This window comes from Doryrhamphus excisus, linkage group LG20 (assembly GCF_037039965.1).
Source record: "Doryrhamphus excisus strain RoL-2023G ecotype Guam linkage group LG20, RoL_Dexc_Guam_v1.1, whole genome shotgun sequence".
In the NCBI taxonomy this organism is placed as follows: Eukaryota; Metazoa; Chordata; class Actinopteri; order Syngnathiformes; family Syngnathidae; genus Doryrhamphus; species Doryrhamphus excisus.
The window spans coordinates 11,427,495-11,455,314 of record NC_136376.1 but is presented as its reverse complement, the minus strand read 5'-3'; the positions used below and the strand labels follow the sequence as shown (position 1 = coordinate 11,455,314).

Genomic DNA, 27,820 nt, shown 5'->3' with positions numbered 1-27,820 from the left:
CAATCCTAATGGATTTATTTAGATATTAAGGGTGGAAAATAACGCATCATCATGAGTGACATTTTTATGTACGTAGTTTTCTTTTTAGTTACTCTTTTAACATTATGACAGCTGATGTTTTGCTGTTGCATTGCTGTCTCAGCACAACATAGCCCTCCATATCAGCATGTATTTCTAATTGGCAAACCAACTTTTTCAATAGGATTACTAGGGAACACTATTATTATCCAGTAATACATACATTATTCACTATTGAATTAACTGCATTTGGAAGGTAAAATATTTTCTATCCCCTTCTGATTTACCCAGTAAATTTAGTAAGTGCAATTTCAATGCAAATTCATGTATAACCTTTTATTGCATGTTTTTCCTCCCGTTTCTGTGCTGGTATACTGCCCATCTTTATTACAATAAACCTACCATGAACTGATTGTCTGTCCATGTCTTAGTAAGAGGTAAATTCACTAATCAGCAGGGGATCAAATAATTAGTCCCCCCCACTGTATGTACACCCACACAGGTGTGCGGTGACTGTACTTTTAGCCATTTCATGTTCCACATTGATTTTGTGTATGTCATTAACGTTGCAATTTTGGAATTGGGTTTTCTCCCTCATGTGCAGTGCTGCTGTCAGTTTGATGATGTGAGGGGGGGCATGAGGGTTTTATGCAGATGAGTGCAGCAACCGATGCCCCAACATAGCCAAGAAGGCCATACTGCTTAGCATCTCATTTACATTTCCTTGGGAAAATTGACTAATTAATCATGTGGGTCTTTACCATCTCATTATGGTGCAGTTTCTGCTCCCCGAGTCCTCGAAAAAATATTAATATTGCACTGTTGGCTGCTTGGATTTACAGTACAGTTTAACACTTTGTGTTCTTTCCACAGGGGTATTGAGTGGGTGAGTCTCACCAGTTTCCTATCTTTTGCAACATCTTCTCCCAACAACATGGGCCTGGTTCGAAACGAGCTGCAGCATGTCGATCTACCTACTGGTGAGGGACACACACAAATAAAGCAAAGTTTGAGCTGGTGTAAAAAATAGTTTGATAAAATGAAACACCAGATGAAATTGGTATACCATATTTAGGGCATCCTTACACTAGGCTATTTGAAGCTGGACTTAGCATAAATTTAGACAGGCTGACTAGAAATAAGAAAATATTATTTATCAGATCAGAAGTAAAATTAGACACCTTCTGTAGTGGAACATGTAACTGTCAACAAAGTGAGTGAGACACACACTTCATTGCTTCATAAGCGAGCAGCATAAGCGAGTTGGTGACTTAAGCAATTTCACAAGGCAGAAAAAAAAATGTTTGATTATTTTTTTGTAATCCAGGTACTCTTAATTATTGGGGGGTTTCATACCTATTTTTTCCGATTGGTGTCAGTGTACCAGTGTTGGCTTTGTCCTACCGCACAATCTGTGCAGGAGCGGCCTCAGGAAACCTTTCACACATCTCAGCGTTAAATACCAATAGTTATTTTTGCCTCAACACCCAGTTTACACTGGAAAATCTCTGAATCTTGGGATCTGGAACCTCTGAGTGGTGCAAGAAGTGCTCTTGTGGAGCCTCTTGTTGAAATTGGCATCAAACAAAAAACCTGACTGCTGTGTCAATGTGTGAATGAGCTTCATAACTTTTCACCTCACCAGATGGGATGAGAGAATGCGGCCTCATTATGTTTTTCCAGTGGATGCAGTGGATGAAATTCTTTTCTCATCTATAGAGAGAGCTGGCATAAGGGCAAACAGGAAGTAGTAATAGAATGTGACATGGACACTTGGTCACTTTTGTTTACAAAAGTTACTTACTGGCTAATTGGGAAGTTGGTCTAATGGAGCCCTTCACTGCAGCTTTTAAAACACAATGCTGGTTGTGTGTAAAGGTTTCTAATGATGTTGCAATGAATTGTTCATTTCCCAATTAAGATGAATTATTTTAAATGGAACAATATACTGTAATGTTGTTTCATACAAATGTGAGAACAACTGAGAGGGGTAGGATTAAATAAGGTTTGCCTTTTCCTGCTCCTTTTTGGACATGTGGAATTGTTATAATTGTAACATCTAAAGTATTCCAATGTAAACTGTATGCACGTTGAAAGTAAACCATAAACCATTGCGTCAAGGGAGTATAACGAGAGCCTGGGGTACAAATTCAGCAAATCATATCAACACATTTTTAGCATACTGTGTGTGAAATAGTACAATTGAAGGGCATTATAATTTTGCCGCTTCTCCGGCACGCTCTGCATGATTTCTCCTCCAGTGGGTGCAATTGTAAGACAAGTGAGTATGCTAAGAGGAAGTTGCCTGTCGTTTTCTCCTCCAACTCTCTAAAAAGTGAGTTAATACCCTCTGGTGCTGGGACTAAAATGAACTGGGATGAATCAGTTGTGCATTGATCAGTTACCGTCTTTTGTTTTTCCATCATAGCTTTCAAAGTTGGTGTCTTCCTATGTATGTGATTGTAATTTCTAGGTCGGTGCTTCGCATTCAGAGGTGAACGAGGAAATGATGAGCCACCCATTGAGATGATTAAAGTGTCTCATCTCAAGTGAGTTGCCTGTTTCCCCATTTCCCCACATAATGCTCCATTTGCTCGAGTTACATAGGGCCACCTTTAGCAGTGCGCCTAACTTTTTTAAGAGTTACCACCAACAAAACGCCTTTAAGTTAAATTCACAATTAGTTAATTGACGTGTTGTTTTAGCATTGACAAATCTGTCATTATGCTGTATTGCCATTCTTTGCCTTTTGATTTTCTGACGACATCTCTTTCCTGTTTGCACTCATTCAATAAGATTGATTGGGAATAAGGTTAACTTAACAACCTACCGAGCATTGTACTATTATAAAGACCTTGCATAGGCTCATGGATTGTGGATCTTCATTGAAGTTTGACACCCAAGCCAAAATGTAATCTAATTTACATAATTTTGGTCAGTGGGTGCAAGGAACCATGGAAACTACAGTGTTGACAAAGTCATTAAAAAACCTCCACAAATGTAATACATTTTGACTTTGAACAACTTAAAACTAGCATGAACAATATTTAAAATTAAAAGGGTTAACACTCATGAAAATGTAATTTGTGACATTACATAACAGCAGCAAAGTCACAAGGTAAGCACAAAAGGTTATACCATGGCATTTTCACAAATGCACATGTATATTTACACTTAAACTCCTACGAGAAAAAAAAGGTCTGCAGGTTGTCGCAAGGATAAAATTCATTCACTTAAGGAGCTCGTTAGTAGTATGATTCAGGACTAACTACTGTAACTTTGACTTTCATCCTCAGGCAGTACCTGGTAGTGGTGTTTAGAGACAAGCCCCTTGAGCTGTGGGACATCAGGACGGGGACACTTCTTCGAGAGATGGCGAAGAACTTTCCTACAGTTACAGCTCTGGTAATAAGACATGCAGCGACCAGTGGCAGTGCCGTCTTGTATGGACAGCAATTTTGGGGAAGCTTGTCACATCTCCAGTGGCTAAAATGAATCCAGTATATGAAACCTTCAAAACATACTACAAAGTGCTAAGCAAAAACATGTTGACACTTCCTCTATCTAAGTCTTCTCTACCTTCTGAGCTCATTTGGGCCATTTGAATGATTTGTCTACAAGGCACAGTGGCATCTTTAGGCGTGCTATGATAATAAAAGAAAAGTTATGCAAGCCAAACTTTACAGTGGGGTGTAAAATCCTTGCCAGAGCAAATAAAACCACCAGTAGCCTTAATAATACATGCTGACCTCCCTTAGCACCATACTGCTGTCTCATTTCCATATTGATTACAAGCCTGAGATTGAAGACCACTCCCACAGTGCTCCAGTAGTTACATCTGAGTGGTTGAGGTGCGCTTAACCTCCCTTTAAATCTGAAGAGCAACAGTGTAATGAAAACACAAGTATTTCCTCTGATTTCTGTCTGCAGTGGTTTGTCTTGCATGCATGCATGCGTGTCCCTTTAACCTCACATTTTATGTGTGAAAAGGAATGGTCCCCATCGCACAACTTAAAAAGCCTGAAGAAGAAGCAGATGGCAGCGAGAGAGGCCATGGCTCGACAGACGGTCTCAGATGCTGAACAAAATAGTGTTGAATCCTCAGTTATCAGGTCAGCACTAGAAAGCATCTGAATTTTGCTTTTACTTTTTAAAATATGCTCTTGGTCTGTTTATTGTATTGTGTGTTTGTTATAAATGACCTGCTCTATATACTACATTGCATATTTGAAGGAATTTCAACTTTCCTTCTCTAGCCTGCTGCAGGATGCAGAGAGCAAGTCCGAGACGAGTCAGGCCATATCAGCCAGGGAGCATTTTGTGTTCACTGACACAGACGGGCAGGTCTACCATATCACCGTAGAGGGCAACACTGTTAAAGACGGTGCCCGAATCCCTCCTGATGTGAGTCCACATTATTCATCTTTTTTTTTTTGTTTGTCTGAACTGTATTTTGGCCATTTTGGCTCTTTTTTTCATTCATAAAGTCCTGCGTCATGGGTGGATCAGAATTTATATGAATTTTTTATAGAATTTTATGTATAGCTTTGTGTGACATTGTGGGGCAATGAGTCGGGCAGCAAACCAAACTAAACTCCATTCTATATCAACTTTTCTGTCAACATCTGCTCTTGAAAATAATTTCAAGTTTAGGCGCCATACCACTTTCTCAGCTAAGGTGTGGTAATAGTTTTGCTCATTCAAGCATTAACTTTCCTTCTCAGTCATTAAATTCACATAGTGAAAGAACTGTAGATTTTGCTTTGATTACCTGTACTTGCCCGCAAGTGTATTAAGCCAACTTGATAGCTGTATAATGAAACTTTGTAGAGGGGTGGGTGGTGCATGAGCCAAAGAAGAAACTTGAGATGATCGAAGATGTGCCATTAAAGCCTTTTATAGCTTGCATAGGAGTCAAGTTATTTACCGCATCCTGCAGTTTGGCCTCATGGTGTAAAAATCTTGCTCTGCGTGGCAGTTGACACACATTTGTAATGCGTTTTGCCACCATCTTCACAACTGGATTTAAACAATATTTCCTGCCACTTGTAAGTCTGGTTTACATATTGGTCGGCCTAAAGCACAGGTCTGTCCTTTTCTGATTGTCATGATAGTTTACTATTAGTTCAGTCACAGGGAGACTAGAGACAGACAACCATTCGACATTCACACAACTCCAAGTGAACCACTACACTGTTTGTGATGTCTTTATAACTAGTCAATCTATTATGCAGCAACAAAAAGTGAGTAAAAACATGAAAAACAAACAAAAATGTTGGAAATATAAAGTTTTTCTATTGCTTTTTGTCATTTTTATAATGTCAAAAACAAGATAGCCTGTAAGTGGTTTTAGATGGGGGGTGGTGCCCACTTCAGCGCCTCTGCCTGTTCAGAAGAGCAATACATGCTTTCATATTACTCTTCAAAAAGTCCAAAAAGACCAAACAAGTTTTGTCGCTTCTGCTAAATGGAGAACACTGATGACTTCTGATTTCTAAAATCACAAATACTTAAACTTGCTGATATAGTTCATCTTCAAACAGCTAAAATAATGCATAATAGTTGAAACACTTCTATGCTAGGACTACGTTAAAAAGCCATAGCATTTCAGTATGTGGAATCAAACTATGGAATGGATTGAGTAAGACCCTCAAACAATGCACAACGATGAGCCAATTCAAGAAACAATACAAGCAGTTGATGTTTGCTAAATACAAGGATGAAGAGTCTTGAACCAGTCATGATGTGCTATACATATCACTATATTGACACTTACTATGGTACACATTATGTCAGGGGTGCTCATTAAGTCGATCGCGATCTACCGGTCGATCGCGGAGGTGGTACTGGTTGATCGCTGGTCGATCGCGGCGTGACATTAAAAAAATATCATCCTAGCATCAATGCCGTCACTTGATTGATATACAGGGCAGCCATTCAGATGACAACTGAATGTTGCCCTTCGGGTGACCAATCAAATCAAACAACGTCTCTAAGTGCAGCAGAACTTACGATGTCAGCCTATCATCCATCCCCGTTACTTGATTGACATACAGGACAACCAATCAGATGACAACTGAATTTTGACCTTTAGGTCACCGCTCATGCGTAAACAATGATGCAAAGTGCTAAGCTAGTCGGCGAATTGCGTCAGATTTTAAGCCCTCGCTAAAGTTTATGGTCACTAAAATGAGTGAAGTAGCTGGACCAAGTAAAAAGACAAAAATATATCACTTCCATACGGAATGGGAGGTGGACTTTTTTTTTCACAATGTCTTTTTCGAAGTGCGTTTGCCTGGCTAACCTGGCTATCAGCAGCTACTGTCCGGACTATGCATCCCTGGCTGATTCAATTCAGTGCAAGTCATCAAAGTAAACTCAGGTAATTACAAAAAATGTTAATAGTTAATTATGTGTGTTTTGCAATATTGGCTCATTTGGTTATGTAAGGTACATCAATATACATTGTACGTACAAATAATCCTCAATACATTTGAAAATAAATAGATGTTTTGCATTTTTGTAGTGGGTAGACCATTTTGACTCGCTCATTTTAAAAGTAGCTCGCATGCTGAAAAAGTGTGAGCACCCCTGCATTATGTCATTGGATGGTCATATCACTTCGGTACGAGGTACATTATTTAAAAACAAACAAAAAAAAACCTTAAACTGTATTATGGAAAGCAGGAAGTGAACAAATGTAACAGTTACTGATTGTAAAAGTACCAGATGGAGGGGTAGGATTTAATAAGCTTTGCTTCTTCCTACTCCTTTTAGACATGTGGAACTGTGAACTGATTATGTAATGCATCTGATGCATGTTCAAATGAAATAAAAACCATTGCCATTACCATTCTTATGAGGCGTGCTAAGAAACAGAGTTCGTAATCACACCGCCACCTACTGTGCGGATGTGAAATGACAAGCAATATTCACAGGCTGTCCCAATATAACGTGTTTAATGGCGAGGGCAAACAAGTAGCGTCAAAGCTATTTGAGTTGGGTTGCCACAAATAAAATGTATGTATGGGAAGCACTGCTTTGACTGCAAGCCAATAAACTTACTATAACTACTGTATAATTACTAGAGATGGTGTATACCCTGGACTGGTTGTCAACCAATCACACTCGCATTCATACCGATAGACAATGAACCTAACATGCATGAAATGTCAGGACGCGGAGAAAACCCACGCACAACCGGGGAGTTGGTTTTCTCAGGCAAACTCCACACAGAGATTGTAATTACTATACTGCTTTATTGTCATTTAAAGTTTAAGACATTGTTTCCCCTCTACAGCATGTGTTTAAATGCGTGCGGGTTGCAGGATCCACCTTATAAATGAAATGTAGCCAGATAACTGTTTAACTCGCCGTAATACGCCGAGTCCCATCATTGTGTGATTTTAGCTAAATGTTTTGGCATAATCACAGCAACCGACCAAGCATGCATTCTTGATAATATCAATTAGTCCCAGACAGTATTTATATGTATTTTACCCATTGGTGGTAGTAATAGAATACCAAAAAAAAATTACCATTATCTTAACAATTAATTTGCTGGTAAAACAGTAAATATACAATGGTAATATACAATTTGCTTTGAATAAAGAAAGCCTTCCTATACAGCAGATGATTTAAGATCACAAGATACTTTGCAAATGTTTCTAAGAAGCACACTGGATATTTAAGCAGTGTATTTTTCCCACTTTACCTGCCCGATTTCTCACTACAGTTATAGACACCAGAGGTTACCTGGGGATTTAAAGTCCTTCAGAACTTCTTCATGACTGATGCAGATTCATTTCACAAAGATTTGCATACCCCAAAGGTTTTGCAGTCTTCATATCTATGTCAGCAGACGGCAGGCAGCAACTCTCCTAAAAGGTTTTATCCTGTCAGCCACACCATACACACTGACACGCAGCGACTTCACATTGGCACCCTTCTGGTGACATAATCTAACTTTAACTCATCTATGGCTGTTTACCTCCTGGCTGTCATAAATATTTATAACTCTTGTCCAGTGATCTTTTGCATCCCAACATTAAATGTCACAAATGTATTTTTTTGTTACGAAATGCTGGGAAATGTGGAATTGTAATTTATTTTTCCTGCTTATTGAATATGTTGTAGGGCAGTATGGGTAGTATAGCCTGCATTGCCTGGAAAGGTGACACCCTGGTGCTTGGCGATGTGGATGGAAATCTCAACTTCTGGGACCTTAAGGCACGTTTGTCCAGGTAATTGCATTAAAGATCTTCACGCCACTGCAGACCATTCTCAAGATGAGTTTATACTAAATTTAGTAACACGAGCTTTGTTTTTTGATAGAACTACTCATGTTTGCTGTTCAAAATTGAGTGTGAAATAATTACATAGTAAGATTTGTTCATTCATTCATTCAGCTAATGTATTTTCCACATGATATTTTTTTTCCCCAATGCCATTGGTATTTTCAGGGGAATACCGACCCATCGCGGTTGGGTGAAGAAAATTCGCTTTGCACCAGGAAAAGGAAACCAGAAACTGCTTGTGATGTACACAGATGGAGCAGAGGTCTGGGACACTAAAGAGGTGGGTTTGCATGTGGCAGGAAAAAAAAATCATGCTAGCAATAGCTTATCATTAGTTGTAAAACCTTCTAAATTCAAAGAATGTTTGATTATGTTTTGTTGTCCTTAAACAAAAAGAAATAAATCGATATCTCTTGCAGAATAAATGTGCTAATGTCACTGTGGGTGGCATGTCTCTGCTGGTAGGGATTTCACGTTTGATTCCAAAGGCCATTTACTACCAACTGTAGTGTATTTGCTGAGATTTTCCTCTGGTGTTAAACAAATATTCTAACCCAATGCAACAGTCTTCTGTACAAACAGACACTGAAGGTTTAATAGCTTACACTGACAAATATAAGCTAAAACATAGCAGCATGGATGATCAATATTCCTTCAAGCGGATTCTGGTGTGTCTGTCTTTACTATGCAGTCCTGTCTTGGCGCTGTTGTTTGTTGTTTGTTTTGTCTTGTCAAAGAATAGTTCTGGCTGGTTGTAGGTTATCTTCATCATCTCAGCCAAGGTTACAGGCAAACTGATCTGGTGAATCTAGAGACAGGTTTTGTCTCTGGTGTATTTAGCAGTGCAGGCTGTCGGAAGATGCTTTATGGGAATGGAAAAAAGACGTGGTGTCCCTGATCGCAAAAGGCAGACAGCAGGTAGATGAAGTCACCAAGGGAAAGCAAGTCACAGTCATAGAACAACGCAAGGAAGAAGGAGTAGGAGAAATCACCCAAATGCTTCAGCACTCTGCTGACAGCTGGCACTCACACTCACTCACTTCTATACATCCCAATAAAAACACAAGAGAGAAGTTTGCACAACATGATTAGGCTGTTTGCGATCTGTCTTTGGTATTTTGCATTCCACTATATATTCAACATAATTGAACGATCTTATCACAATTCCTCCATATACAGTGAAGAAAATAAGTATTTGAACACCCTGCTATTTTGCTATTTCTCCCACTTAGAAATCATGGAGGGGTCTGAAATTTTCATCGTAGGTGCATGTCCACTGTGAGAGAGATAAACTAAAAAGAAAAATCCAGAAATCACAATGCATGATTTTTTAACAATTTATTTGTGTGATACAGCTGCAAATAAGTATTTGAACACCTGAGAAAATGAATGTTAATATTTGGTACAGTAGCCTTTGTTTGCTATTACAGAGGTCAAACGTTTCCTGTAGTTTTTCACCAGGTTTGCACACACTGCAGGAGGGATCTTGGCCCACTCCTCCACACAGATCTTCTCTAGATCAGTCAGGTTTCTGGGCTGTCGCTGAGAAACACGGAGTTTGAGCTCCCTCCAAAGATTTTCGATTGGGTTCAGGTCTGGAGACTGGCTGGGCCATGCTAGAACCTTGATATGCTTCTTACGGAGCCACTCCTTGGTTTTCCTGGCTGTGTGCTTCGGGTCGTTGTCGTGTTGGAAGACCCAGCCACGACCCATCTTCAATGCTCTGACAGAGGGAAGGAGGTTGTTCCCCAAAATCTCACAATACACGGCCCCAGTCATCCTCTCTTTAATGCAGTGCACTCGTCCTGTCCCATGTGCAGAAAAACACCCCCAAAGCATGATGCTACCACCCCCATGCTTCACAGTAGGGATGGTGTTCTTCGGATTGTACTCTTCATTCTTCTTCCTCCAAACACGCTTATTGGAATTATGACCAAAAAGTTCTATTTTGGTCTCATCTGACCATAAAACTTTCTCCCATGACTCCTCTGTATCATCCAAATGGTCATATGCAAACTTAAGACGGGCCTTGACATGTGCTGGTTTAAGCAGGGGAACCTTTCGTGCCATGCATGATTTCACATCATGACGTCTTAGTGTATTACCTACAGTAACCTTGGAAACGGTGGTCCCAGCTCTTTTCAGGTCATTGACCAAGTCCTGTCGTGTAGTTCTGGGCTGATTCCTCACCTTTCTTAGAATCATTGAGACCCCACGAGGTGATATCTTGCATGGGGCTCCACTCCGATTGAGATTGACCGTCATGTTTAGCTTCTTCCATTTTCTAATGATAGCTCCAACAGTGGACCTTTTTTCACCAAGCTGCTTGGTAATTGCTCCGTAGCCCTTTCCAGCCTTGTGGAGGTGTACAATTTTGTCTCTGGTGTCTTTGGACAGCTCTTTGGTCTTCGCCATGTTACAAGTTAAAGTCTTACTGATTGTATGGGGTGGACAGGTGTCTTTATGCAGCTAACGACCTCAAACAGGTGCATCTGATTCAGGATGATACATGGAGTGCAGGTGGACTTCTAATGGGCAGACTAACAGGTCTTTCAGGGTCAGAATTCTAGATGATACACAGGTGTTCAAATACTTATTTGCAGCTGTATCACACAAATAAATTGTTAAAAAATCATGCATTGTGATTTCTGGATTTTTCTTTTTAGTTTATCTCTCTCACAGTGGACATGCACCTACGATGAAAATTTCAGACCCCTCCATGATTTCTAAGTGGGAGAAATAGCAAAATAGCAGGGTGTTCAAATACTTATTTTCTTCACTGTAACAGAACTCCATATTGCATTGTTAGAAATGTCCAATAATTGCAGATGTGGGGTTTGATCTCGTTCAAATCTCCGCTTGGGCATCTCTGTGTAGAGTTTGCATGTAGCTGGAGTGGGGCTACTCTCCGGCTACTCCGGTCTCCTCCGACATTCCAAAAACATGCTAGGTTAATTGGCAACTACAAATTGTCCATAGGTATGAATGTGAGTGTGAATGGTTGTTTGTCTATATGTGCCCTGTGATTGGCTGGCGACCAGTCCAGGGTGTACCCTGCCTCTTGCCTGAAGACAGCTGGGATAGGCTCCAGCATACCTGCAATCTTGGTCAGGATAAGCGGCCTAGAAAATAGATGGATGGATTGGTTTGACCTCCATTTCTTATAACCTCTTGTAGGTCCAAATGGTCAGCAGCATGCGGATTGGTCGCAATGTTAACTACCGGGTCCTCGACATTGACTGGTGCACTTCAGACAAAGTTGTGCTGGCCTCAGATGACGGCTGTATTCGCGTGTTGGAGATGGCTATGAAGTCTGCTAGCTATCGTATGGATGAACAAGATCTAACTGGTGAGGCCCTTATGGGGAAAAAAGTTTAATCAGATTTTGAAAATGAAACTGATGGATGAAATTTAGTAATTCTATTCTTCCAGGAAAAAATAGTCTGCTCTGTGTTCATTATGTACAGACTCAGTGTGGTGCCCTTACTTGCTGCTACCACGAGCTGCCCTTACTCTCAAGGCTTTTCTCCTGCTGCAGCCCTGGTCAGGAACCTTCACGATGGACATCACACAAGTGTAAGTTGTCAATAAGCATCCCCTCACACTTCATGTGTGTCTTGTAGGGGTGAAATTATCCCCCACGGTATGAGTGTGGTGCTGCTGTTAAATACACATCTGGCTTTTAAGTCCTTTGAACAAACTAAATATACAGTAGACTGTAGTCTGTTGACTCTGCATATTCATTAGACTACTTTATACAGACTACGGCAGCTGTTTGACTAAGTTTGATTGCTTTTTTTAGAGACTACAATGAGAAAGATGAGATAAAAGGCCTGATCCAGGAACAGCTCAATTCTTTGTCAAAGTAAGTTTTTACATTGAATACCTGGATTATTTGATTTGGATTATTTCATCAGTGTTATAAGCAAGTGGTAACAATCGCATTGATCATAGTTTAAGGGGTTTATATCTCAGGAACAGCTCAATTCTTTGTCAAAGTAAGTTTTTACATTGAATACCTGGATTATTTGATTTGGATTATTTCATCAGTGTTATAAGCAAGTGGTAACAATCGCATTGATCATAGTTTAAAGGGTTTATATCTCATACAATTGGGTCTGCCAATGATACGTATATTATGATCGTGTGTGTCTGACTGGCTCCTCAGTGATATGAAGAGTGTGCTGCAGGACCCAGAGCTCAGCTTGCTGCAGCGCTGCCTCCTGGTCTCCCGGTGAGTCGCTGGCAGTCTGCATTGTGCTCGATTGAGGCTTTGCTTGTAGCTCAACACAATATATAGGATTTTAAAATAGTAGCACAGTAACATCTACAAATGGAGTGCTGAAATATAGTACAGCCAATAATCTGTATTTAGAAGATCAGAAATAGGTTCTCTATAATGTAATGATAAAATATTCCATTCATAAAGAAGGAAACCGACCTTGCAGCAACTCACTTGGTATGGTCCCGTCTGGGACTAATTAACCGTGACCGATGAGGGATTACTGTATAGCGTTTATAAATCTATTTTGAAGCTATCACTATTCACTATAATTATCATATACATATACAGGTATTTGTATTTATAATGTTATTTGTATTATTTTTATAGCGTGGTTTTCTGAGGCCACAAACTCGATGACACTGTGTCAACGATGCCTCTGCTGGTTGCAGCCGAGTGATGCACTCCAATTTGCCTCAATTAGATTAAGTTGGGACTCATCACCAATCAATTCCACACAATCAGGATAATTCTTCTTAATCAGTTAATCGAATAATGAAGTATTATGCGCATGCCTAGTCATGAGAGCAGGCCAATTATTCACTTAACTCTGCCAAAATACATTTTGTCTGATTGAACAGCGCTGTATTGCACAGAGAACCATCACATGACAGCAGGTGTCAGCAACTCTTGCTCTCATCTCTGCTTCAGCTCTAATTTTTCCTCAGCGAAGCCGGAACAATTGCCACACACCATCTCCAGTGTTAGTGTCACAATTTACTTGGTGAGAAAGAAGCAAACTTTTGCTGTTGCAAATATTGCTTTCATGAAGTTCATGAATGTATAATCTCTCTGCATCTGGCCATCATTTGTTGTCATGCCATTGTTAATGTGGCTTGGTAACCTAGCAACAACTGTGTGTCAGTGTGGATATGCTAAAGGATGATGAGAGTGGTAAAAAATAAATAAATAACAGAAGGATGAGCTTGGTGAAGGTGGCGGCCAGATTGCTCAGTGAAAAAAGATGTGGGATGCAAGATGGAGGAAGTGTGGTCATTAGACAGCCACAACTACAAAGAGAGCACAGCATGCTGATTCAGACTGATGCCATGTTGTGGCCAACCGCAGGCTGTTCGGGGACGAGTCTGACCTTCACTTTTGGACAGTGGCTTCACACTACCTCCAGGCATTTGCCCAGGCTCGGCAGCTCAGTGTGGCCACAGCGGAGGGTCAGGTTCAAAGTGAATTAGCCCAGCAGTCTCCTCAGAATCACCTAGACATCTGCCACGATGTGCTGTGTGAGAGCTCCTATTTCCAGGTCAGTGAAGATAGAAGAATTTCCTTTCTTTATTTGACCACAGATCAATATAATCAGTAAATGTCCTCAAATAAAACATTGAGCAAGCACTAGCAGCTCCTCAGCTCCTGAAGTGTTGGCAGAGTTTAGCATTTCATTATAAGTACTATTCAATACCTTAATGGTTTGACTTAATTGTGAATTGCAAACAATAGTTTCATGCACATACAGTGTAAATGTAAATGTAGACATTTAAGAGTATCTTGACCACTTGTAAGCACAAATGCCAAATGTTTGTGTGTAATGGGACATGTACTGTATTTGTACTCAGGTTTTCGGCTGATGCTGCCTTTCATGCATTTTGCACAGGTTTGGTTCTGTGACAGGGTCCCATTGGAGATGTCCTGTATGGGTTAAATGGGAGGGACAGAAAAACAGTAACAAGAAAACAGAGGGGGGAGTGCAGAGACGGACAATACAAAGAGACAATACAAATAGAGACAAGAATCCAATCCAATCCAATCCACTTTATTTATATAGCACATTTTATAAACAGAGTTTCCAAAGTGCTGCACAGACTAGTAAAAATAAAAAGTAATAATCCAAAACTAAAAGAGCATTTAAGAAATAAAATAATAAAATGGATATTAAAATATTAAAAACAAGAAACAAAGCAATAAAAGTATAAAAAATAGAACCAGTTACAATAAAAACGAAGAACTAAAAGACACAGGACCATACGACTCACTCCGAGTTAAAAGCCAGAGAATAAAAGTGGGTATTAAGACGAGACTTAAAGCTTTCGATATTGGGGGCCTTTTTTACTTAGTAGGGCAGAGAGTTCCATAGTTTGGGGCCGACCACAGAAAAGGCTCGGTCCCCCCTGGTCTTAAGTCTCGTCTTAGGCACCACAAGTTGGAGCTGGCCCTCGGACCTCAGTGACCGAGCTGGAGAGTAAACTTGGATGAGGTCCGAGAACAACAGCAACAACAAAAGCGATGCAGTTTTATGTTTTTCATTTTGTTTCTTTACTGTTATAATAATAAGTTATCTATACTATCAATTAACCGAACCATAAATTATGGTTATTACGGGGTACCGTGGGCTGCACGGCGATCTAGTGGTTAACGCGCAGACCTCACAGCTCGGAGACCCGAGTTCAATTCCACCCTCGGCCATTGAAATGCCCAATAATTGCAGATTTGGGGTTTGATCTCGTTCGAATCTCCACTTGGGCATCTCTGTGTGGAGTTTGCATGTTCTCCCCGTGCATGCGTGGGTTTTCTCCAGGTACTCCAGTTTCCTCCCACATTCCAAAAACATGCTAGGTTAATTGGCCACTCCAAATTGTCCATAGGTATGAATGTGAGTGTGAATGGTTGTTTGTCTATATGTGCCCTATGATTGGCTGGCGACCAGTCCAGGGTGTACCCCGCCTCTCGCCCGAAGACAGCTGGGATAGGCTCCAGCACCCCCGCGACCCTCGTGAGGATAAGCGGTAGAAAATGAATGAATTAATGGGGTACCGTTACACACCTACCAAGTGTCCTTCTCAACATTGTATTGTTACATTTCCCATAGAACAACCATATACTTACACTCCCCAACCACAGCATTAGGTACCGTTGTATTGTCAAATGAACAACAATTTTCACTTTACAAAGATAGAAAAAGCATTTTTTTAAACTAGTTTGACTACATGACAAGGTCAAAGCCCATGGATCTTATGTGATCACAACTATTTGATTTTTCTTTGGTTATTTTCCCACATTCGAACCCAGAGACTCAACTCCAGATGGTCTTTCCCCTTAAATTGATGGGCACCGGCTTGGCAGCATGACTGATAGTATGCTGAAAGGCCAGGGGCTGTTTAGACACAGCAGGTGGCACCTCTGTATCCAAAAACAAACATTTGCACGTGGGCTACACTTGCATATATATGGCACTTCTTTACGGACATTTCTTACAAGCACATATAATTTTCATCAAATGCAATCCATCAGGTTCTCAGCAGGGTAAACACACATCTCAGGATGCAATTAATCTCACACACTGTTTTCCTTTTTTTCACCTTAATAACTTATACACGCACAAATTTCACTGAGGGATAAGAAAATATTCTTGCATGAGTCTGGCTTACTCCTGTTTGCCTTAGCGCTTGTTTCCATTGCTTAAATCAAGGATCTACAATTTTTAGCATGTCCAAATTGTCCATAGGTATGAATGTGAGTGTGAATGGTTGTTTGTCTATATGTGCTACATGCCCGTGACCCCAGTGAGGATAAGCGGTAGAAAATGAATGGATAAAGAACACAAAAGCACCTCCCCATTTTATCAAGATGAACAAATTAAGAGTAATAGCTTTTAGATTGGCACGGAAGCATTTGAATGTAATTTGACATTCTAATTTCAGCAAGGAAAGCTCTCCTGTAAAACCTCCATTATAAACATCATAGCTTTGTTTGTTTTTTTTTAAGGATAATGCACCATGTTGTTTTAATGAACGTTTTAATGAGGAGCCACACAGTGATCAGATATGGAAGAGTTTCATCGAACTTCCCAGACAATCTGTAGCTGTGTTTGGCTCGTGCTGTCATGAAACAGCCTTAGTGGCAGTAGCCTGGCTGTAATTACTAATATCTAAGACTCCGGGAGAGAGTACACACAGCTCAGAAGCTTCTAAACACATTTGATGTACGCCCTCGGCTGTGACTCAGTAAAATAGAGCATAACTACATGAAGAAAAATAAAGCTTCTGCGTCTGATATACTGTACAGTACATACACCAGTTTCCACAGACCCCCCCCCCACCCCACACTATCACCCTCTTCTTTGAGTTGTCACATAAACATATAATGAGCTGTTCGACTTTGAAACATCTCTCTGTTTTTGTGTTTTACACAAAAATATCCAAGGCACATGCTCTACTATAACAAGGAATACTGCACCATTTTAAACACTGTGGCACGAGAGAAGCTCCTGAATATTTTAAAGCTTTTTAATGAATCTGAAATGATCTGTGTTTTTTTTTCATTCAGTTTCTGTATAATTGTCTTCGCTCTTTTATTTTTGCTCCTCTTAATTACGGTTAATGTCTTAAGAGCTTAACTTTGTTGTTCACTCAGTCACTCCCTTCACCCATAAAAATGAGTTTTTTTTTCCAGTCTTTAAGTCTTTCTGGGAAGCAGCAAGCAAGTAGAGATAACTTATCTCTTTGTCTCCTTTACTGCTGTTCAGAAATTCCAGTTGGATCGTGTTCACCTGCAAGAGGTGAAGCGCTCCAGTTATGAGCATACAAAGAAATGTGCTGACCAGCTTCTCCTGCTGGGCCAGGTAAGTACTACACCACCACAAAAACATCACTGCTGTCTCACACAACCAGTTACAGTTTAGCCAAGTCATTTGGAAAACTATTTTTGCCTTTGTACACCACCACAATTGATTTGAAATGAGAATTAAACGCAATGAACCACCTCCATTTTCAGGAGCTGAAAAATATCTGGACAATTGACAGTGAATATGTAGACAAACAAGCATCCACACTCACATTCACGCTTATGGCCAATTTAGGGTCCAATTAACCTGACAAACCAAAGCTGAGAGGGAGAGCAACAATGGTTATGGGTTTTACCATTATGGTTATTTTTATAGTTATTCTACTTTGTTTATAAATTATCAACAAATCCAATGTGGTGGCGTACATAAGGCAAAATTATGTACTGTCATTATGTCTACTGAATTTGGTAGTGTAAAGGTTGGGGTATTATTTAATCAAGTCTGCTCTAATAATGGTAAAAAAAAGTTTTTAGAAATTCCTAAGCAGGTTTAACACTGTTACTCTGAAAATATGCCATTTATTAATATTGAATCCTACCTCGCAGAAACTCACCTATCATGGTTGGAAACGAGGGATGACTGTATAATATAACTCGACTATTCATACTGCCATATGGTTGAATAGGATTCATCGGCATTGTGGCCCAAACGAAGCAAGATGGAGGATAACTGCCTCCTCGTTCCTCTCTAGTATCTCAATACACAGGGATTGTAGTCGCCTTCCAATGTCACTGTTCTTGTAATCGTAGGCTGCAATCAGCAGGCTGTGTATTGGGTGTGTCGTCGCTCACTCATCACAAAGGCAGAGGTCATCCAGCTCTGACCCTAGCATACGAGCCTTCACCCCCACCAGATGCAACGTGTGATAATAGCTATAATTTCCCTCTCTAGTTTGGAGTTCATGGCTCCCTGCCTTTTCGAGGCTCCATAGGCGCCGTAGCTCAGATAATACCTCAGACATTACCTTCTAGTGTATTTTGGTTTTGCTTTCAGACAGACCGCGCTGTTCAATTACTGCTGGAGACGAGTGCAGACAATCCCAGCTACTACTGTGACTCACTCAAGGCCTGCTTGGTGACCACCATCACCTCCTCCGGTCCATCCCAGTCCACGATTAAACTTGTCGCCACTAACATGATTGCCAATGGCAAGCTAGCAGGTATATTTTAGTACTTCATAGCAACCCTTTGTACATTGCAAGAAGAAGTCAGTGGCTGTTCTCTGGAATGCAATATAGCTTTTATTAAATCAGCAAAACTCAAAGCCTGTAATTGAAGGAAATTATTTTTAGTCTATTTATTACAGGAGCTGTGTTTCACTAACCCACTCACATATACCAGCCACATGTTTAAAACGTCAATTTTGGATCTCATCCAAGTGGTGCATCTAGAGTGTGACAGATTTACAAGATTGAAAAAAGTGATAAGGGTCATCATCACTTGTCAGCTCATAAAGAACTTTTCAACCCGCCCCTTTTTTTTCACCAGAGGGGGTGCAGCTGCTGTGTTTGATTGACAAGGCTGCGGATGCTTGCCGCTACTTGCAGACCTATGGGGAGTGGAATCGTGCTGCCTGGCTGGCTAAGGTAACTTGGAAGAACACTGTCCAGTGAGATGGTATGGTATGCGGTAGTTGGATGGTATGCCTCTGTGACGTGCAGTGAGGTTCATGGCCGGTGAGACTCCTTTTATGTTAATACACGTTGCTAATTAAAAAAGGATAACACAGAAGACAATAATTCACTTTGAAAAAAATTTTCAAATACTTTCCTGTCCCATTCAATTATTTTTTGTGAACTGAAAAACGAGAAGCACTCAAATTCATTCACCATTCAGTGTAGCATAAAATATCTTGTTTGTATTGACTTGTTGCTCAACAACAACCAAAAAATAATAATAATAATAACAGTTCTTTCTATGGGGAATGCACCGTAGTCCAGGGCTTGTGTACTAAGACACTTTGGATTTCTGCCCTGTATTTAAACAGGAAAAGTGCAAGTGCAGTGATTTTTAGTGGGGAAAATGTAAAAAAAACAATAGGAATCAGACAGAAAATACATTTACATTTATAAACACGATTCACTGGACAAATAGTAGTATTTAATAATAATACATTTTATTTGTATAGCGCTTTTCAAGATACTCAAAGACACTTTACAAAAGAATGAAGTTGAATAAAACAAGTAAACAGAATAAAAGACACACCAAAATACAACATTAATTGGTTAATACATGAGTAAAAACATGAGTATAGTTAAAACATGAGTAAAAGCGGGGCGGGGCACTTATTTTATGTTGAACTGCCAATAAGCCTCTGATATCCATTTAGTTTTATATAAGAATAGTTAATAGCAGCTAAATTTCTATATACAGTTCAATCCAATAACTATGATATTCACTATAATATCTGAATGGTGAAATGAATATTATCATTATCATGCTGCATAAAGCAGCCAAGCAACATTGAATGGGAATCATGTAGCATAGCTCCAGCTTTTGTGACCATAGCTAATTGGCCACAATGTTAGGTACCCTTGTTGAATCTACAATGCATCCGGAAAGTATTCACAGCGCTTCACTTTTTCTACATTTTGTCATGTTACAGCCTCATTCAAAACTGAATTAAATTAATCTCTTACCTCAAAATTCTACACAAAATACTCCATTATGACAATGTGAAAAAAGGTTTTTTTGACATGTTTTGAATTTATTAAAAATAGAAAACAAAAAAATCACATTTACATAAGTATTCACAGCCTTTACCATGAAGCTCAAAATTGAGCTCAGGTGCATCTTTTTTCCACTGATCATCCTTGAGATCTTTCTACAGCTTAATTGGAGTCCACCTGCAGTAAATTCAGTTGATTGGACATGATTTGGAAATATAATAACTGTCTATATAAGGTCCCACAGTTGACTGTGCATGTCAGAGCACAAACACCAAGCATGAAGTCAAAAGAACTGTAAAAAAAAAAAAAAACCTTTTTCACATTGTCATAATGGAGTATTTTGTGTAGAATTTTGAGGTAAGAGATTAATTTAATTCAGTTTGGAATGAGGCTGTAACATGACAAAATGTAGAAAAAGTGAAGCGCTGTGAATACTTTCCGGATGCACTGTATTTTTGTATCTAAAATAATTAACGCTAATACTGTCATACCCAGTTCACGATATGTTTATTACTGTTGTAATAGTCAACAAAAAAAGGAAAAATATATTGTGGGCCGCACGGTGGTTGAGAGGATAGCATCTCCGCTTGGGCATCTCTGTGTGGAGTTAGCATGTTTTCCCCATGCATGCGTAGGGTACTCCGGTTTCCTCCCACATTCCAAAAACATGCATGTGAGGTTAATTGGCTACTCCAAATTGTCCATAGGTATGAATGTGACTGTGAATGGTTGTTTGTCTGCGATTGACGATGGATGGAATATATATTTCAGCACATGGAGTCACAACCGAGGTTAGATTATTTGGGTGCCTTTGTATTATGTATTATGTATTTATTATGTACTATGTGTAAAGAGACTCTGATTTTGCTGTGGTAAGCATTATTGCACCCAAAGGTACCCTAACAGATTTCCACAAAATATTGTAGATAGGTGGTACATGGGCAAAGGAAGAACACATTTAAATTTTGTTGCACAGGCATCTTTCCATAGGGCAAGCAGGGCACCTTCCTACCGTGTTCCTTATCTTGTCAGTGAATAATGCATGAATGTTAATGACCAAAAATCATACATATGCAGGAAGTGGGTATCTGTAAAGGAGGACACTTTTGTGCTGACCCAAATTAGGACTCTTTGACCTTTATCATAAGCACTGTGCTTAATACCCAGCCGCTTTTGGCATGATGTGAGCTGCCCTGTTTGTCATGATGCTGTGCCACTGCTACAGGTTGATTGATTGCCCTATACCGGGCTGTTTTGTCAGGTGCGCCTCAGCCCAGCAGAGAGTTCAGATGTGCTGAAGCGATGGGCGGAGCATCTGTGCTCCCCTCAGGTCAATCAGAAGTCCAAAGCCATCATGGTGCTGCTTTCCTTGGGCTGCTTTTACAAAGTAGGAGAGATGCTGCACAGGTATGATTTTTGTCTACAGGTCCACCCTTTTGAATACAGTACAGTACAGTACAGTATAAGCACACGTTCTACTACACATTCTTAATCCCTATTTTTTCAGATGTATTTCAATTTTACTCAAGTCTTTATTTTGGCCACATATCCTACTGTATGCCATGAGGCTCCTCAGTATTGATCTGTTTTCTTGGTATTTCTATCCTTTTTGGCATCTTATGTTCTGAAGTGCATTCCGGAGGCATCAGGACATCAGCTGTGATGTATGCTACAGAGCTGTTTTCTGACAATTGCCTGTGTCTTTCTTCTCCCCCCCCCTTCCTTCTCACGGCCAGCATGAGACATTTCGACAGCGCCGCCCTCTTTATCGAAGCCTGTCTAAAATACGGGGTCATGGAGGCCAATGACTCGTCTAATATCCTTTTCAAAAATCCATTACACTGCTCTAAAGACCCGAGTTGTAGCTCTTGAGGTCACACTTGGCTTTTTTATGATAGGCATGTACTTGTCAGAGAGTTCTTTAGTTTCTCAATTGCTGAGTCTTGTCTCAAAGCTCTGCAGACACCATTAGGTCCACACAAAAACACCTGTCGAAGGAACCCCAAAATATGCATCAAGTGTTATTGTCTTTCAAGTGGATCCCTTCTTATTTGTGCCCCTGCATATTCGCGGATATCGTATTGTTTAAAAAAAAGTACTTTTTAACTCGCCCATTTGTGCTTTGCCTCTCCCAAATATGCAGTTTTTGGGCGAAAACCCATCTCATTCACCCTAAACCGTAATAAGAATAATAAGAAAGCATAAAATATACAGCATGCATGAGTGTGTGAGCGATACTAGGACTCGTAACTGCAATGCAAAGTTCTACTGTATTGTCAGATTATTATTTTTAGCTTGTTAATTGGATTTGGAAAGTAAATTGATTCCTCTTTTTATAATCAATGTTATTTGTAATTTGAAATAACATTGTATGTGCTGACTCCCATCTAATTCTGCTGCATCTTAGTTTTTATTTTTTTTAAAATACATAGGTTTGTGACAGCAGAGGTAAATTTTAATTTACGTTACAATATAATCTGAGAAATTTACAAGGAAGAAAATGTCATCACTTGTCTAGAATATGCATAGTTAGGTATGTTTCCCAAATCACCTCAAATTTGACTCTGAGTCATCAAGTTTTCCTTGACCTGGTCTTTGCACATAAACTCATAGAAGCTGCTTTTTTGGACTACGCGCGGCTGCTGCGCTCGCTTGGATTACGAGAGGGAGCAGCTCTGTGGGCATCGCGGGCCGGCACTGCGGGAGAGCATCTTATGGAAGAACTGTTCAAGGGGGAGGGAGGAGGGCAAGAGGTCGTGCTTGATGATGACAATGAAGGCAAGCTGGCGACTGACGCATGAAGATGTACGTATTAAGTACTGAAAATAAACCTCATCCATGGAACTGCGATAATCTACAATACATCATAAGAAGACAGAAGAGAGCTAAACAGTCTCCATTTTGTCATTTATCAGTTGTTTTGGACGACCTGCATTTGTGGCTGGAGCGTGTTTGACATTTTGTAATGTTTCTTTGTAACGGTGCAACCACGGTGTTTGTAGGCAGCTGTGTTTGCATGGAGCTGCCTTTAAAGAATATATTTTAATCTCCCAATAAGTCAAGTGATGCACATTGTTGTTCATGGTGATGTCTGACTAACTCTTTCAATGTGGTGGTTTCGAGTTGCGTGTGTCCGTGTTAATTAGTTGCTGTTCTTCTGCTGTGATGACATGTGGGAGTGAGTTGACCCCTCAACAGTTCAATGCTGAGTACGCACTGCCTTGATGAAAGGTTACTATCACTGCTCATTCCTTCAAAATTGTGCACTTTTTGATTTCACCTAAACAATAATTATAATTTGCAGGATCATTCCAGTAGCGGAGAGCCTCAGTCTTGCTCTGCAGAGAGGATTTTAAATGATGTGACTGCATTTGCATAATATATTCCTATTTGACACTTGCATGTACAGTCAAGACCAAGAGGATTGATGAACTGGTCAAATTAGTTGAATTGAGTTTGCCAGTGTTGAGTGTTGAGATAATTACATTTTTCTGTTGTTGTTGCTATTTTCAATGTAAAATTTTTTTTAATTGGAATACCACTTTTCAATGCAGGTATGGGCTAATGTTCTCCAGTTAATTGGAATTCTCTCGATCAGGCCTGTCCGAAGTTTTTTCCAATTGCATACAGAAAAATCTGAATTGTTGTGTATTTTTTTCAGAGTGGCTGCATGCCTTCTTCGTAATCATCTATTTTAGGCTGGCTTTATTTTAGAATATGACGCGGGCAACAAATGGCCCCCGGACTGGACTTTAGACTCTCCTGCTCTTGGTTATCCTTGAGGTTACCATCAGTGGTGAGTACCAATACATTTTTAAATGTATGAGTTCAAAAATGTTGAATGATTGTCATTCATAGCTCTAACAAGTTCTTACACTTTTTGTCACTCTTACAGCATCTCCAGTTAATGATACCAAATAATTTCCCCCCCAAAAAACACTTTTAACATAGATTTGACCAAGGTAAGAATCATTTTGTGCATAACTGTGGATACTCATGCAGACCACGAGTAGTGTAATGTTTAAAATGTAATGTTTCAGTAGGCTTAGAAGGATACTTAGTATAATTGTCTTGGATGGGTTGTTTTCACGCACACTTCATGCAAGGGTTGTAACTTGTCCCCATATCTCTGCTGCACATCTCCATATGTTCATCACAGTCATGTCTATGACAATGCAATGACATTTGTGTGTGTATCCACCTTGTGATGTGTAAACCTGGCCTGAATTGAGATAGGGATGTCTGTCATGGGACCTGTAGTGTGTTATTGTGTTTTATAAACACGTCAGTGCTGTTCCCCCTGTGTAACCAAGCAGTGTCAATATGGCAACCGGGGCCCTTGTTGTAACAGGACTACTTGTTCCTCTGTATCCATTTCACAAAGTCCCACTTGTGCATGGGGGAGCTGACAGCACCATCGATACAATATATTATCAAGCTGCTTTGAATGATTGCGGTGGGACATACACGCACAGTGCTAACTCCTGAAAGTTCGGTTCTTGTTTGATATGATGCGTTTGTCAGAAAACTAGTGCTGTTCAAATGAAGGCATGTAGCAAGAGATTGATGAAAAGCCTTAAACAGCCTTTTATTGCAACCAGTCAGAAACTCACAAAAAGCCTTTTTTTTCAGTTGTTGTCTATCAATGGTTACACGGTGATGCTTTAAGGTTATGTATATGATTTGAAATATACGTATATGGTGGCAATAAAGTGTGTGTTTAGATTTTTGTAGTTGTCATTACTCTACTTGTGCTTGCTTGCTTACTTGTGAACACAGGGAGGCACTCCAACTTCGGGTTTTTGGCTGCAGGGTTTTGCGAGAAAGCCCTATTGAACACAGTGCTATCTGCAGTTCTTTGATTTCTTACAGCTGAGGTAGAATGGAAAAGTTCGGCCATTCATAAACGACTCTTAAAGTGAATCAATTGAAGCCCAAACTGCTTCCGCAATTCATCACTTCTTCCTCTGCTCCAAGTGAGAGCCAACAGCTGGCCAGGTTGAACCGTTTTTCCTCTTTTCTTTCGACTCGCTTTTATTTATTCAATCAGTAATGTGCATTGTGTTCTTTGTTTCTCAGAGCCCAAAGAGAATAAAAGCGGTGCGAAACAGAAGGCCGCGCAAACGATCTGATTCTGTTTTCTTTAAATCAAACTCATGAATAACTACCAGAGAGCTGATCCAGCCACTGCAACCTGGTCATCAGTATGCAGGGTCTCTCAGAACATTTCTATTCTCCCCTTGAACGTTGTCCCTACCACCCAGTTAGCTGTCCCTGGACGCAGCTTGCAAACAAATGCTCTCTTTCACACTGCATGGGCTGCAGCTTGTCCATCTTAATGGACCAAACTTTCCAAATGTCTCGTTTCCATCAACAACTTTTCTCAAATCAGCCAATGTTATCTTAGATCATGTATTAGACTATATTATGTCAATGTGTTTGGTTTCTGAACTGGCAGGAAGCACCCATGTACATTACAGACAGTAGCAACAAGTCAGTGGGAAAGTAATGCACAATAGAATTTGATTCACACAGGAGATGTTTTTTTTTTTTGTTTTTATCAGACCCAAAGCCATGACAAAATCAAATAAGTTTACTCAAAGATGCCTTATAATTTCAACCTACTTAAAGTATGCCTCCTGTGTATGGATCACAAGTTGTTATATTCCAAAATGCTATCTACTATACCAACTAACTTTCCAAAAACAGAATGACACATGAACCTGTGATCAAATTATGCTTTTTCTGAATGCTCGGTTTCAGACAGTGAGCCGAACGTCCTTATATTATAAGGAATTACATTATAAAGCCAAGTGTCAATGATATTTTGACCCTTAAAAGAAGTACGAAAAAGATGTGCTGTGGTTTAGCTACAGCCTGTAGATTTATACTACACATCTAAACCAACAGGTGGCGCCAAACAACTTCAGAAAGGCAGCCACGGGTCTCACTCAAAAAAAGGCGTTCTGATGATGAATGAGGCCGCGTCATCAAAGTGTCGAGCAGCTAAGAAATCCTTTCTGATTGCACTATTGAAAAAGAGAGATGGGCTTTTATTCAATGTCATCTTATGTTCACATTGAGGCAGGTTGTAAAATTGCAGCATACCATGGACTGTTTCTAATACAGTGGAACCTCCAGAGACTACTACAAACTGCTCTGGATGACTTCCAAGTTCTCATTTTAAAACACATTTTTCATGACATATGATGTAAAGTGGATTTTTCCTTGAAGGTTAACACTGTGGCCTTCACAACTTAGCAACATTTAAGCATTTGTGCAAGCATAAAGAGAATGTTAACCATGCGTAGTTTTCTGGTCCATTTTGGTTGACAAATTGTATGACCTTTGTGGCGGTTTTTGTGTTTTGGTTCTCTTGAATCTGAGCGTGATGTCGTAAATGACAAGCAGTCAGTTGATGTGCAGGTGTAGCACATGTTGCGGCCAGCGAGTGTATTAAGCGGTGAAGCATCATGTGAAGAAAATCCCTGAGCAGCGGGTCGTTCGGTTCCCATGAGTGTATTCTGGTGCTGACGGATGGCTTTAAGTCCATAAAAGGTGGGCAGGTGTCAGCTTGCGTACTGAAAGCCTCCATGCTGAGGGTTACCGCTGAGCTCATTCCTCGTTTTCTTTGGTGTGTTTAAAGGGGGGGGGCTGGTAGGGAAATATTGTGACCTGCAGACTGTGTTTATGAGTCTTGACGGTATGTTTGTTCTTGCTAATATGTGGTGATCTCTCATCAGTTTTTGTGTGTTTTCCTTCACTGTGCAGAGAGGCTGATATAATCAAGTGTCACACAAGTCCTGTCACCCCCACATCACCTCTCATCGACCGAAAATTTGGTTAATTCTGCTGCAGAAGGAAGTAGCAGGTCTGATCTCATCTGATTTGGGGCTTATTGCTTGAACTCCCTGTTCCTCTTCATATTGCTCTCAAAGCAGGCCCAGAGACCCTACTATGGGAGCACCAGATGATGTTTTCGTTAAAAGGTATTTAGCCCCTCAGCTTTATCTGATTCCATTTAGATGGATGCCAGCAGACCGTGGCTTCACCTCACCGCAATACACCACTGCTCTGATTTAAGGGAGCCGTGAGAGAGAGGAGGGGGACCAAGTCTAGACTATGACTGCATAGGGGCACAACAGGAACTGCGGAACATTAGCACTCCATGACTTGTCGACTTAAAGTAATGAGTTGAGCACAGCATAATCTTTTTAAAAGATCGCCTTATCTCTACAACAACTGTTTAGTGGTGTGCACGAGTTCACTGAAAAAGCACAAAACAATGGAATCAATGGATGCTTTGTGTCACAAAGTGTGCTGCATATCGCCAATTACTGCTGTGATTTATAGATCGCTCCACTGTACATTGTCCAAGACATATGTTGCTTATTGCATGACAAATTCATCGATAGACTTGGACCTACTTAGTAGTAGTTGTGCAGCATGGAAGTAGTATGCTCTTCAACACAAAGCCATTAGTGTCTCAAATGTAGACACTAATGACTGTGTTGACTCATTTAGACTGGAAATGGCTGTCAAGTGAGAACGCCTCACAGTGAACATGTCCAAATTGTGCCCAGAATGTCAATATTGAGTGTGCACCACTTCCTTAATCCCCTTGGGCATGGCATTCTCCGTGGTGACATCACTGAAGCTGGTCGATGATAGACACCTTCCTTCCTCTTGAGGATGCTCCAGAGATGCTCAATTGGGTTTCAATGTGGAGACGCACTTGGCCAGTCCATCACCTCTCCTAGGAGGGGACTTGTCATCTTGGAGGTGTATTTGTGCACTTTATCATGTTGGAAAACAGCCCACTTTCGAGACTGATTCTCAGTGCCAGTAGCACTCATGCAGCCCCAGACCATGATGCTACTGCCATGTTTCACAATTATCTTGGTACTTGCCTTGTGTTGGTAACTATTTAGACAATAATGCCTGCTGTGCAAGCTTTATGCTGACTACTCTAAGGTATAAGG

The 27,820-nt window shown here is 40.2% G+C and overlaps 1 protein-coding gene across 2 annotated transcripts in view; it reads left to right on the top strand.

The window, feature by feature from the left end:
• Nucleotides 1-24,951, top strand: part of wdr11 (WD repeat domain 11) — a 48,375-nt gene extending 23,424 nt beyond the window's left edge. Inside the window, exons 12-30 of one of the 2 annotated variants that reach the window (XR_013625069.1) lie at nt 892-998; nt 2,492-2,567; nt 3,315-3,423; nt 4,009-4,130; nt 4,275-4,422; nt 8,155-8,261; nt 8,481-8,595; nt 11,493-11,664; nt 11,783-11,891; nt 12,118-12,180; nt 12,484-12,549; nt 13,666-13,855; nt 17,072-17,167; nt 18,164-18,329; nt 18,658-18,755; nt 21,100-21,245; nt 21,575-21,657; nt 22,443-23,634; nt 23,734-24,951. Coding sequence is in view for 1 of the 2 variants with exons in the window: in XM_078787178.1 (XP_078643304.1) it covers nt 892-998; nt 2,492-2,567; nt 3,315-3,423; nt 4,009-4,130; nt 4,275-4,422; nt 8,155-8,261; nt 8,481-8,595; nt 11,493-11,664; nt 11,783-11,891; nt 12,118-12,180; nt 12,484-12,549; nt 13,666-13,855; nt 17,072-17,167; nt 18,164-18,329; nt 18,658-18,755; nt 21,100-21,245; nt 21,575-21,657; nt 22,443-22,639 (2,170 nt within the window). In the remaining variant the exon portion in view is untranslated. Of the gene's footprint in view, nt 1-891; nt 999-2,491; nt 2,568-3,314; nt 3,424-4,008; nt 4,131-4,274; nt 4,423-8,154; nt 8,262-8,480; nt 8,596-11,492; nt 11,665-11,782; nt 11,892-12,117; nt 12,181-12,483; nt 12,550-13,665; nt 13,856-17,071; nt 17,168-18,163; nt 18,330-18,657; nt 18,756-21,099; nt 21,246-21,574; nt 21,658-22,442 lie in introns of both variants that reach the window. The other variant, XM_078787178.1, reaches the window with a different exon arrangement.
• Nucleotides 24,952-27,820: the final 2,869 nt, after the last annotated feature.